The sequence below is a fragment of the Gavialis gangeticus genome, unplaced genomic scaffold (genome assembly GCF_001723915.1).
Source record: "Gavialis gangeticus isolate Ggan-Ray unplaced genomic scaffold, GavGan_comp1, whole genome shotgun sequence".
NCBI classification, from domain to species: Eukaryota; Metazoa; Chordata; order Crocodylia; family Gavialidae; genus Gavialis; species Gavialis gangeticus.
This window is the reverse complement of record NW_017728964.1, coordinates 14,329,757-14,342,735: the sequence shown is the minus strand read 5'-3', so window position 1 is coordinate 14,342,735 and position 12,979 is coordinate 14,329,757. Positions and strand designations below refer to the sequence as shown.

The 12,979-nt window shown below is 45.9% G+C and overlaps 1 protein-coding gene and 1 long non-coding RNA gene across 4 annotated transcripts in view; one reads left to right on the top strand and one right to left on the bottom strand.

Annotated features, from left to right (window-relative positions):
- FASN (fatty acid synthase) overlaps positions 1 to 7,270 on the bottom strand; it is a 167,024-nt gene extending 159,754 nt beyond the window's left edge. For 2 of the 3 annotated variants that reach the window (XM_019503691.1, XM_019503683.1), the window contains exons 1-3: positions 7,153 to 7,270; positions 4,100 to 4,508; positions 2,855 to 2,963 (exon numbers count right to left, since the gene is read on the bottom strand). In XM_019503691.1, coding sequence (XP_019359236.1) covers positions 2,855 to 2,963; positions 4,100 to 4,491 — 501 coding nt within the window. In that variant the 5' untranslated portion in view covers positions 4,492 to 4,508; positions 7,153 to 7,270. The remainder of the gene's footprint in view (positions 1 to 2,854; positions 2,964 to 4,099; positions 4,509 to 7,152) is intronic. The other variant, XM_019503700.1, reaches the window with a different exon arrangement.
- Positions 7,271 to 8,290: 1,020 nt separating this feature from the next.
- LOC109288216 lies at positions 8,291 to 10,632 on the top strand. Its single transcript, XR_002095094.1, has 2 exons — positions 8,291 to 9,062; positions 9,352 to 10,632. It is a non-coding gene; the product is annotated as an uncharacterized LOC109288216 (long non-coding RNA).
- Positions 10,633 to 12,979: the final 2,347 nt, after the last annotated feature.

Here is a 12,979-nt window from a genome sequence, read left to right as displayed (position 1 = left end):
CCCAGCAGGTAAGTCCCACCCAGCCAGGGCCCCACTCAATTTAACCCTGCTCCTGTCTCTGAGGCACTGTTGTCCCTCACCACAGGGACCTCAATCTAGCCCCTACCCCTTGCCTCCACCATGGACTGACCTGAGGCACGCACATGCATACGTGTGGGCACTCAGCCCCCCATCCAGGCCTCAAATAGACTCCAAGAGGCTCTGAGATCTCCCGGTGGATCAAGATCCACTGGTTGGTGACCACTGCACTAGAGAAACTTGATCACCCCAAGTTAAGGAACTACCTGAAACAAAATGAGCCCAACGCCAGCAGTTTTCTGTGTGCCAACAAGCTTCATCAGGACTATCTTCCTCAGTGATTGCTTCACATGTACAGTCCACGAAGGCTGCTTTGGGCAGAGTATAATTCCTTTTCTATTGTGGCTGACAAAGCCACCAACCCTCAGGACAACTACATACTGCGCATTTGTACCGGGGAGCTGGACTAACCAAACTCAGCCAGTCCACCTCACCTCTGTCAATTTTTCCACTGTATCCCACACTATCATGAAGGTGACTGTTAGCGATGGCATAGACTTTATCAAGATGTCAGCGTTCCTGTCTGACAATGCCATGTACATGTGCAAGGCTTTCTCCGATGTACTCGAAGGAACGCTGCCCGACACTGTTCGTGTCGCCTGCAACGCACACATTCTGTCCCTAGTAAATCACTTCTGGCACATGCAGTTCCCCAAGGTGGATAGTTTGGTGTTTTCTTTCAAGAAAGCCTTCAAGCACTGTCGAGGTCATAAGGTTCGGTACAGAATGTTCACTGCCAGTCAAAGTGGGCACTCACATGCCACTGTGCCACTGCCACCGGAACCTGTGGTCATACAGCGGAATTCCTGGTTCAACACAGTCTGTTACCACACCAAGTACACACAGCACTACCACCAGTTTGAGAGTGAGGAGCTGAAAATCACACCCAGCGCACAGTGCATGCTAAAGCTTTGCAAACTCTTAGAGCAAGGCGACATTCAAGATCAAGTGATGCTTGTGGCCAGCATGGCCACCTGGTTCATGGAGCTCCTGACCTGGTTTGAAGGCTGGCAGGTTGCAATCCACCATGCACAAAATCAGGTGACAGATTTGATAAGCTGGGTCAAAGACAAGGCATTGCAAGAACTGTCAAGCTGCCCTTCTGAAAACCAGAGCAAAAGGGAGCTAAGTCCAGGCAATAGCTGTGAAGCTGAAACATTACTACAGGTATGACATGTCACTTCCACCACAGTTCAGCTAGTCAGCTGCCCCCTTCCTTAGGGATTTTCATATTTTGGACCTCAACCAGGTGTCTTTGCTGAGTTTTGACCCTCAGCTACTAAAAGCAATCCCAGGATGGGGGAAAGAGCATGACGATGAATATGCTGCCTATGTGAGCCTTGTCAAAGAGTGCCAGATGCCCAGATCTGTGCCTGTGTTCTGGGACTCTGTACAATGGAGTTGCATCATACGTGCATTTAACTTACGTGAATTCAACAATATGCGCTTGGCAAAAAAAAAAAAGAGAAAAATAACGATTTAAATAGTGCAGGCGATTCCACCTGTCATTCCACTCAATGAGCACATGCTCTGGAGCGAGCGTGAGATGGAAGACATGAATCTCCTGTTCCCTCAGTCAGTCTCAGTTCCTGTGTGCCTCTCAGCGTGAGAGGCACGTGGGAACTGAGACCGAATCTAACATCTGTGCCATCAAGATTCTGTAATTCTGACTACACGCGATTTTCGCCTTACGCGCTGACTTTAGAACCTAACCCCCGCGTAAGATGCGACTCCACTGTAACTGGTTTCAACATCTTTATGCCCTGGTAAGACACTGCCTCAAGTCTAACAACCTCGGTAGATGCTGAGTGTGCCATCCCAGTGTATAGACAAGTGATCACCCCACAGAGATAGAGAATATCTCCAATGACTGTGGCTGGGTGGCAGGCAGCATGCTTGCATTTAATACATAGCATGAACTGCCTGTCTCAAGGTTAACATTCAGTTTCAGTAAACTCTCTCTCATAACATCCTTTAATAAAGTGTATATAGTTGGTATTAGTTACAATTCATGTTGTGCATAGAACAGCTTTATTTTCATAAGGTATTTCAGTTTAAGAGTTTGATTAAGTACGTAAAAGGTATTACTTAAAAACATGTATATAGTCAGTATTACTTGCAATTCATGGTGTCCCTTTCTTTATTTCAATAAGATACTTCATTTTACATATTAATTAGGTGCTTAAACCGCTTAATAATACTGCGGCAATTTATGGCTTCCTTGGGATAGCCATGTTAACAAGCAGTCTAGGACATGGTTAATGGCTTACCCAGGTTTGATCCCCTGAACTGCGGGGAAAAAAAGGAACCCTGAAATTATAAATACAAGGTGCTGGCACGTCATTGTGATTATATAGCCTACATGTTTGCTTAAACCCGTTTCTGATTTAGAGGAGCTGACCTTCCTTGAAATTTCAAGGTTGGCAAATTTAGCACAGTGCACTGGATGTATCCTTAAAAGAATCTTACACTCTCTCAGATTACCAAACACTATCTTACTGATTCCTCAGGAGAGGTTGCCAAACAAATAAGTAAAGCAAAAGCCACAAGTACTGCTGACACAGAGCAGTAAAGCAAGGCTACTGCACATCTCATATAAATGTGACATTACAGCTATGAAGGAATGTCTAAATGATTACTTGTTAAGTGCCTATCCAGGATATTGAGATATACTGCATCCTTTCAGCTGCCTATAAAAAAAATGAAGGATTATAAGGTAGAAAAATCTAGCTAGCATGGCTCCCAAAACACAAAACTCTCTTGTAAACCCCTGTACCTGTTTCTGTAAAACAAGCTCTCCTTCAACCTCTTGGAGTTTACTCTCCAGCTGCTGTTTCAGCTTCACATACTCCTCATGCTGCTGGTGGAGGTCATTGTTCTTGGAACTATAAAAAACAGATTTACATGAAAATGTGACCTAATGTATCCTGCTGATGGATGCTCATGGAAGGTCCTTCCAGCAACAGAGTATACACAAAAACTTAACATGCAAGAATATCATTTTTCAAAGAAAAGTACATAATAAAAATTTTCGTTCTACAAATAAACACAAGATCAATGTTTTAAGTCTAAATAATACATAAACAATGAACAATTCATAGCTTTTCCATACCAGAAGGGACCCTTGTGACCATCTAGTTTGATTTCCTGCATTACAAAGGCTGTAACATCTGGCTGGGTTTTCAGAAATATGTCCATACGGGACTGAAGGACATTATTGACAGAATATACATCACACTTTGGTGAGCTGTTTCAACAGCAAATGTAAAAAAAAGTGTGCCTTGTTTTCATAACAGTATAACAACATAGCATGAGATCCAGTAAAAAGAAGTCTGACAAGGCTGGGGACTTTCAAAGTGGTGAAGTAAATGCTATTACACATTTGTGTTGAAACTAAATTGATGTTGCTTGAATTTCAACTACTTTTAAAATCAGTATGATAAAAAAAAAAAAAATCAAGCAGTAACAATTCTATTTACAATTCTGAAAGCCTGCTGTAGCTTCTCTCACACTCCCTTAAGTCAGTTATATACTCCACAAGTTATGCCAGTCTTGGACATCTATTCACATACTTTGAGTACTGCTTACAACCTAATCCAGAAGAGAAGGCCACCATAGAATCATAGAAAATTAGGGCTGGAAGGGAACTCAGAAGGTCACATCTTGGTCAACTCCTTGCTCAAGTAAGGACTAACCTATTTGGGGTGTCACTAGACGTCTCTTATGTTCAGATATTCCTCCAAGCTGAAAACATTCACACACAGAGACACAACCTTCAATATGCAGCTAGTTAGTGTGGTGATGTGAAGCAGGAATGACTGTATGACTATTTATATAGGCAATGAGTTTTCTGAATACTTTCTCTGTATATGTTAAAACCGAAAACTATCATGTACTATAGAGACACCTGTGGTAACTTTCAATGAACCAGTTTGGGTACCGGAAGCAGTCTAGCCAGTTGCATGGAATCCCCATGACAGCTTCTGTCCAAGTGGCAGGGAGTCAATCTCTCTTCTCTTACCTCTGCAGCTGTTCCAGTTCTAACCGATGTTCTTTAAGTTTCTGTTGATACTGATATTGCAAATGCTCTTGTTTATGCGTTTCCTTGTCAAGTTTTTCCTGCAGTTTGTCCATCTGTATCCTAAGTTCGCTAACCTCTGCTTCTTTAGTATGTTCATGTGTCTTCAGATGGGCAAACATAGCATCATAGTGCGCCAGCTCCTGATCTCTCTCATCCAGAACTTTCAGATTATACGTGAAATCTTCTTTTAACCTGTTAAATTTTTTTTGTATTTCTTGGAGCTGTTTTCTGGAGTCTTGTAGTATTGTCTTTTGAAAATGGAGTTGGTGAGCTTGCAGCTCTTTCCATTCCTGTTCTTTCCACACAAGAAGCTCATTTAAGTCTTTTTCCATGTGTAGCACTGTTGAGCCTAAAAATACCAGAAAGTTACTCATTGTGGCTTCATGAGTGACAAACCATGCATCTGTCTTCCCCACTTCCCACCTCTACTATTGCTTAACTAGCTAGGAGTAGATTACTAAATTTTCCTGAAACAGCAGGTACTGTATTGATAAATTTCTTATCCTCACCGTATCCGCTAGAGCAAGGGAAGCACAGTTGTCCTAGTTATATGGATGGAAAACTGAGGTAGAGAGAGAACTAATAGCTTCCCAGTGTTACATAGAAAGTTTGTGGTGAAGCAGGGAAGCATATTCAGGTGTTCTAAATCCCAAGATACCTGCTTAACCTTCCTCCTCATATTGTGTCCCTAATACTTTTGCTCTCTGTGGAAGGTTTCACTGGCTGACATGACTGTCCATCTGCACTTGCAAAGTAATGACAATTTTAAGGAAGGTACTGGCAATGTACGTAGAAAATGGATGAACAAAACAAAATAATTTAATATTTATAGAAGCTCCACAACAAAATCCTAAACGTTGCCTTTCCTAGTGCCCCTTGGAAAAGACAGCCATAGCTTCCCATTGTCCAGGGTTGCCACCACCCACTTCAGACTTGCAGAGCTATGGATCATACATGCCTTTTTTCTTCTTAAGGACACCTGTGGTACTTTGACTCAAACTGTAATCCAACAAACTGGCTCTCTTACTGCACAGCCTACCTGGCCCTTTCATTCTGCTTATGAGGCCAACCCCGATGGGCCATTTATCAACTTCTCCCACAAAAATCTTGGTACCCTTTTTTCCCCACATCATTTCCTTCTAATTTGAGTCTGCCAAACCATGTATCCTTCCTTCATTCAAATACATCCACAGTGCATTCTCACAATATCCATGTGATATGAATCAATAATACATATATTTTAAAATATTTTTTTACTGGAACTATCAAGAGGCGCAAAAACTTAAAGTGAGTATGCATATGTAACTCTTCTTCCTCACCTCAATCTCTTCCTACTGTTTATTAGCCTTGCTCATTTGCATCACTATATAGTATTGTACCCAAGTCTTCAGAGCACAGACCATGACTTCATTTGTGCTTTACGGTGCCACCCATACTTCTCGGTCCTATAAAAACAATAAATGATAACATCCACTTAGCCTGTTTCCCTAAATCTCTGAAATCAGTATAGTTTCTCTCACAGTGCAATGCTATTCTGTGTTGGTCATGTCAGATAATCCTGTCCGCGTGCACATGGGGATACACAGAACAATAACTCAGACAAGCGTGTCTTTCCAGTGCTGGCTTTTTAATCTCTTAAAAGCCAAGAGAGATTTTAAGAACAGTCAACCTTATAAAAATATCCCTGCTCCAAAAGGATGCCACAATTTAAACGTCATTTCTTTCAACGAAGACCTGACAAATCTCATTTTTAGGGTGCGGGGCTGTGGAAATTGGGATGGACGTGACAAGCACAGTAATCAGACAGAGCTTTGCCTTTTTATGACGCATCAAGTAATAGCCTTTACTAAAGGGAAGAAGCTACACTACAGGACTCAGTGGTCTGACCATTTTTAAAATTCCTTTGGCTCAGTTTTTCCACTAGTTTTCTCAGTCTTCACTAAGAAAAGAAAAATTAAGCAAATGCTCTCTTTAGATTAAAATTGGTAGTTGGATACATCTGGAGAAGGCACTGATTTACATTTTTATAAATGTTATCTTTTCCAGTGGAGTAGGCAAAGATTGAGATTTTCTACTAGCAGCAACATTACTTGAAGTGCTTAATGGACAACATACAGAAAGGTATCTTCCTTTTTATATCTCCCTTTTACTCTTCTCAGCTGCTGCTGGTTCAAACGCATTTGGCTTTTACCACAGCTAAAAATATGAAGTAACGTAATTCTAATGCAGGAATGAACAAGCACCAAGCTTACTATGTAAAGAAAGGAACAGTACTGTCATTAGTTCAGAATCCATTTATCTCAAAATATTTCTAATGCACTGAACAGTTTCTGCACTGTTAAATAAAAGTCTATGGTGCCAGCCCATATACAGTGTGATATCAAAACACTGTCATAAGTGCCCTTTAAAAACTCTGACGTGCTTCATTGGCTAAACTTAGCAATACAATCTTTACACAAGACCTTTGTAACAGTCCAAAGGGACCAAAAATAAGACCTTCCAGCTCACTGCCTCTCTACTACCTCCTCTTAAATGTCAGTTATCTGAAGTCATGATATATTAAAAGGGGGCTAAGGAGCAAAAAGTTTAGAATATTCAAATCTTTTATTTTACTGAAAATGTCATTCAAGTCTACAATTTCAAAATTACTGTATAGCAGGCAAATTGTTTTCTCAAACATTTGGTTATTTTAACAATACTAGCAAGTTAAAAACATTTTTAGTCTCTAAACTATAATAAAGTTAGTCTACAAAACGTGAACAAGTCAGTCAGTGGAAAGTTGATGGGAAAGTGTTGCTCTTGCCCAAGGACCCAAAACTGGGATCCGCTTACATTGTGAGATACCTTGGGGTCATATATATGTATTTGGAAGAGAAAACACACCTTTCAGAAGCTGTTAGAAACCATTTTTCCCTCAATGAGCAACCGTATTTCCTGGAAAGGCACCCTAAATGAGTACAAAAGTATTTGCCATGCACAGCATTGATACTCACACAGTCTGCAGTTATCAAAACCTCAGGAGGTGTTTCTAAAGAGGGTTGTGGAAACTGCTATGGACTTTTGCAGAGCAACTGCACCAATATCCTGGATATCTAACAATCGTGCTTCGAACTGTAGCACAGTAAACAGCAAAAACGTCTGTGTGGACAGAGGCGAGCAGTCCAGGTGTGTTACTGCTGGACCTCCCTGCAGCTCCGCACCCAGGAGCTCCCAAGATGCTGCTCGCCTGGCAGCGTAACACAGCAGCAGAGAGACGCGCGCAGGGACAGTGGCCAATCACCTCTCTCCCACAAGGAGCAGAGAGCGGCGATGGGCAAATTCTCTTCCTCCTCAAAGGCTCAATCGCGCTGTCTTTCCCCAGGATCGCCACCCATACCAGCCCGGCATCCTTTACGTTCCGAGATGCCACAGTTCAGGCAGAAACGCAATGCTGTGACACTCGGACAGACACGCGCCTCGGTGGGCAGCGACTACAGAGCCCCTGCTACCAGACCAGACCAGACACGTCCGAGGCAGCTGCCTGGCATCCAGCCACGGCGCCAGGGCAGGCTGGTTGTGCCCACAGACGTCTTCGCCCTCCAGCGCTCTGCGGAGTTGGCCCCTGATCCCGGGCGCGGGCGGGCCGTGCCTGCTACTCACCACCTCCGGGCTCCACCTGCCCTTCTTTCCCCGCCTCCTCACAGGCAGGCAGGGCGCGGAGCAGCAGGGCTCGGCCCGCACGAGCACGGAGCCCTCGGAGCGCCCCTGGGCCTCGGCGCGGCGGGGCCTCCTCCTCCTCCTCCTCCTCCTCCTCCCCTCGACGTACGCGCAGACACGGTCTCCGGCAGGGCCCGACACGCGGCTGCTCCGGGAGGCGCGGGCAGGCGACCAGCCACGGAGAAGCGCCTCGGGCGTCAGCACCGCACCGGGACGAGGCCCTTCCCAGGGCTGCCTCCTGCTCCAGGCCGCGGCAGCGAATCCCACCCCGTCCTGCCGACTAGGCCGCGTCGTCATGGCAACGCCCGGGGCTCTGCGCGCGCAGCCAGCCAGCCGGTACCACGTGACCTGCGGCGGAGGAAGCTCCTGGGCCAGTCCCGCCCCGCCCCGCCCCGGGCCCGGGCAAGAACGAGACACAGCCCGAGCTGCCCCGGGCGGACCGAGCCCCGCGCCGCCTCTCCTGCCCCTTTCTCGGCAGATGTGGAGCGGAAAGCCCAGCTCCATTTGTGCCGTGCCGTGCCGGACGGGGGGGCCGGAGCGATGGGCAGCCAGCCCGGGACAAGGGAGAGGGGTCGGCGGGGAAGGGAGCCGCGTGCTGCCCGGGGAAGGGCCACGAGGCACTTGCTGTACTTGGGACTACGCCGGTTTCCTTGGTGGTTTCACTAGAATGATCCGTTGGCTTCAGTAAATAATACTGTGAATAACAATAAATCTTCCGGTGCAGTGAGCTACTACCCAGGCCGTGTAACCCTCGTACCTTGATGTAGTTGTATAGGCCATGGTTAATGCTGGTTTAAACTCGCACTTGGAAGTTGTTTTCAGGTCTATACAGCTACGAACTAATGCTCCAGCTTCCTTTGAGGATAGATGAGGAGCCCGTTCCTGCACGCTCTGGTGGACTTGCAGCTTGCCGGCTGGTATTGGACTAATGGGTCGATTTTACATCAAAGTGAGTCAGCAAAACTCAGGGCCTTCAAGAGGCGCTGCATCCCTGAAGGCAGACATACGCATCTGAAAGAGAAGCAGAGGATGTCCGGTCTCATGAACACATGAACATTTTCTTTTTCTTGTAAGAAAAGGGGTCAGGAATGAAGAACAGACAGAAGCGCTATCCAGTCAGGCAGTGCTTAATGCGGAAAGTACGGGTGAGGCAAAAGAGGCTGCAGGCCATCTCTCTGCTGCTGCTTTCTGGCCCCAGCCCTGTGATGTAAGCGCATGAGAGAGCAAAACATGCAAACAGTTTCACAATGGAGAAGGGTTGGGCCACTGACTGTAAATACTCCAGCATCCAAGTGCAAACATGATGTTAATGCAACATTAAAATTCAGGCTTATTTGCAGAAATTTCATTATATTCAGAGTTAATGTTCTTCCAAATATAATTTTCCCCCTGTATGCTTATACATGATAGTCATATGTTGCAACAGAAGAAACCTAGAACCACAATTTTCAAAACTTAAAACTAGACTTCTAAATAAAAACATATCCGTTTTCTAGACCCTTGAACCTGCAGCTCCCAATGAACTCTACAGGGACTGCTGAGGGTCAGCACATCTGAAATACAGCCACCGTTTGGGAACCGGCATAAGGATTTAGGAGTGTAACATGGATCCAAGTCTGAAGCATCTGCTACTAATGTTTGTCTCCTAAATTGGACCATATACTATGGGTTTGTATTTAACATGCGTTACCATTAAATGGATTTACATTGTGCATTGCTCCATGTATTTTCTGTGTCACAGAAGAAAAGACCCCATTATCATACTTGGTTAGAAGCAAGGCTAAGGTGTTTGAAACTTCAATTCTGAATTTATTTGCCCTTTCTGCAATAAAGATCTGACAGGGGCCCTTTGTACTGCCTGGCATGTGAGACTGGAGCTAAAAATCAAAGACTATGGCAGTGTATCAGTGAATGACAACTATGAAATAATGTAATAGTTGTTTCAGGTTTAGTGTTACAGATTTAATGTTACCCAAAGCATAATACTTGCTATACGTATCATTCTAGTGTGAGAAAGAGAACATTTTTGCCTTAAAAGACAACTGTAAAGAGCTTAATGAAGCCAAATACGTACAAGCCTTTCAGGAACCACCATGCATCTTAGGAATAGCAACTAGAAGTCACCTAAACTCCAAAGAGTGGTGGGATTCCACTGGAGCAGCTGCCCCCCCAAGACCTCTAAGACACTCTGCTTCTGCAAGGCCTGGAAGAAGGTAGAAGGTGTTCCTAAGATACTCTGTTTCTGCCCCCCAAGACTCCTAAGATACACTCTGCTTCTGCAAGACTTGGAAGAAGGTAGTAGGAAGGACCCCAGCCACATGGAACTCAGCTCCACAGGAGCAAAGCTGCAGCCACATCTGCCAGCCTCCACCAGCCCCCTCTGAAACAGTGCTTCAGCCACTGCTATTCGGGGCAGCAGGGACAACAGCATGCCTAAGAGTTACCTACCCAACCACACTTTGAAAGGAAAGAGACAATCTCAGCTCTGTACCTCCCACTGTGTTTTTAAGGAAAGCAATATAGGATCAAATCTAAGAAATTCACAGAACTCCTTGGAGGAATTAAAAATATGCATCTGAACACGAAAAAGTGCCAGCTGAAGCATGACTGTGGTGTAAGGACTCAATCAGGAGGAGAAAAATGATGAGAAGTGCAGATTTCCTTGTGAAGGTAGGTATTGTCAACCATCATTGATGTCACCTCAGCCAAAAAGATGCATGATCTGGGCTTCAGTGTGGCTTTAGGATTGTGTAGTTTTTATGGAACTGACATGCTTTTTAAATTAAAAAAATATATATATATATATATATATAAAAAAAAACAGCAAGAGGTATGTCAGTGATCAATCAACATAAATATGAATACCAGGGCTTCAAACATAATACTTGAAGAGCATGCTGAATACAGAATATAAGGGCCAAATCTTGGCACCTACCCATACACATATTTGTGAAGAATCTAGCAAAAAACAAACATTTGCAACCATGAGTAGTAAAACTACTTTTGAGCTGCAGAAGAGGCTACTTTTGAGTAGTATCAAATGCAGCACAGTACCTGGTTTAGAGTTATGATGCTAGTGTGGCTGTTTTAGCGTGCTTGCAGCAATGACATTAAGGACAGAAAATGGTGTGGCTATTTACCTAACCCTGGAAAGCAGTTTCCAAAGGCCTCTTTGGACACCTTTTGTCTGTTTTGAACATGCCCTCTGTACAAATCAGTGACAAAACCTTTAATATTTAAAAACATACAATATCTTTCTGCGTACCATGAGGCACTATCAATTCCAAGGGTTTCCGAGTTGCCTAGATTCAATCCAGGTTTCTGTAGGCATAACACTATGGGACTTTGCTCGCAACACTAGCTTCTCGTTAACTGCTGAATGTTAAATGCTGAATCAAATCCAAGAATTTGGTCCTGGTCTTCAAAGCATCCTTTGAAGGCTCCACTTAGCCTTGCTTTTACCCACCAGGAAGATGTTTGCTCTCAGCATAGGGCATTCATCCTGGAATAATAGAATAATTAACTACAAGGGTGAGACCCTTAGGGCTTGTGATGATGAGCTCACTTCTTCTGAACAGCAAGATGGCAATGAATCTTCCTGCCTTCAGAATTAAATGGAGCCCAGATCCCTAAGCTCTCTCACAGCTGTAAACTCTAGCTCCCAAACACCTGCAGCAGGGTTGGAGCCTACATACGAGCTTTGGTGAGCATGGATTCTACCAGACCCGACAGGATGCGCTGTTCTCTTTCTTCTGACTCTTACACATTATGAGCATCTTTTTTTTGTTTAGGTTCATTTAGCAACCCCATAGTCTTAGTCTCTGAAGTGTCCTCTAGTGATGGTGACCAGAGTTTTCCAGTTACTGCCACAACAGCAGACAGCTATGTGAAGACTTCCCTCCTGCTGACTGCAAGCGCACCTCTCCCTGTTATGGAAAAATCACTGTTTACAAATGACTCGAGAACACCCATGAGCTTGGACTCAGAAATTCTCCTTTATAGTAATAACTTGCCATGACAAAGCAGTGATTCAAATAGGATGGAGATAATTAAACTTAGGGACTTTGCGGAAGGAAGAGGGAGGATCGTGCTAGCAGAGGTGTTGGCCTGGGTTACCCAACCTCAATACCTTGCCCCACTGACATCGTGTGTAGCTTCAGGCAAGTCACCATCTCTGTCTGTGGCACCCACGAGGGAAGTGTGCTTGCTGTGGGTTCAACCAGTTGGCTTTTTACCCACAAGCTCCAACACCATCAGCACTGCCTGTATAAAGGAGCCAGGCGCTTGCCCCCCTGCCTTGGTGGTAGGCCTCAGGCAAGATCAGTTCATCCCTCATACAAACCTGTAGCACCATTTAGGTGATCAAAATACAATTATTCCCTGCTCTGCAAGCGTTGGACTGACCCTGCTGTGTTCCTTTTGTATTCTATAGGGGTGTCCAGGCCTCCTTGGCTGCCACGGCTCCTGGGCCCATGGTGCTCACAGGAAAACATGGTATGGCCACTTGTGGGGGAGCATTGAGAGACACGTTCAGCATCTCTGCATGGGGCTCACTCCTGATTGCAGCACCAAGGTGCCTCTGCACTGCTCGCCTGGTGACCCCACCATAGGCGTATGGGGTGGGACCTGGAGTCTGGCCCACCTTTCCCAGCATCCCTGGCCTCCAAGTCTTGCCGCCTAGCACCGGCTGCCTTGGAGCCGCTAGCACCAGCACTGCCAACCTACTGCGCTGACCCCTTCCAGGCTGTTGATTCCTGTGCCTGAGGGCTCAGCCCCCGTGCCCCAACTCGGCCTCCACCCTCCAGGAAGGTCGCTTCCCTCAGCAGAGCCACCTCCCCCTCTGTTCCCCCACAGCTAGGCCCAGAGGAGGAGGCATGCAGCAGGTCCCCTGTGGGGCCCCTGCCCCCGCACGGCCGTCGGCAGCTCTGCTGGGAGCTGCACCCCAGGGGCAGGGGCCGCTCGAGGAGGCCAGGCCAGGCCCGGCTCAGCCACACGCCCGGATGCCGGGGACCTGGGCTGCTTCTCCACGCGCAGCCACGCCTCACCCCGCGCCGGGGGTAATGCCTGTGGCCCGGGTCATCTCTGCCCCAGAGCCGCCCGCGCTCTCCCGGCCCCGGCCCCGGC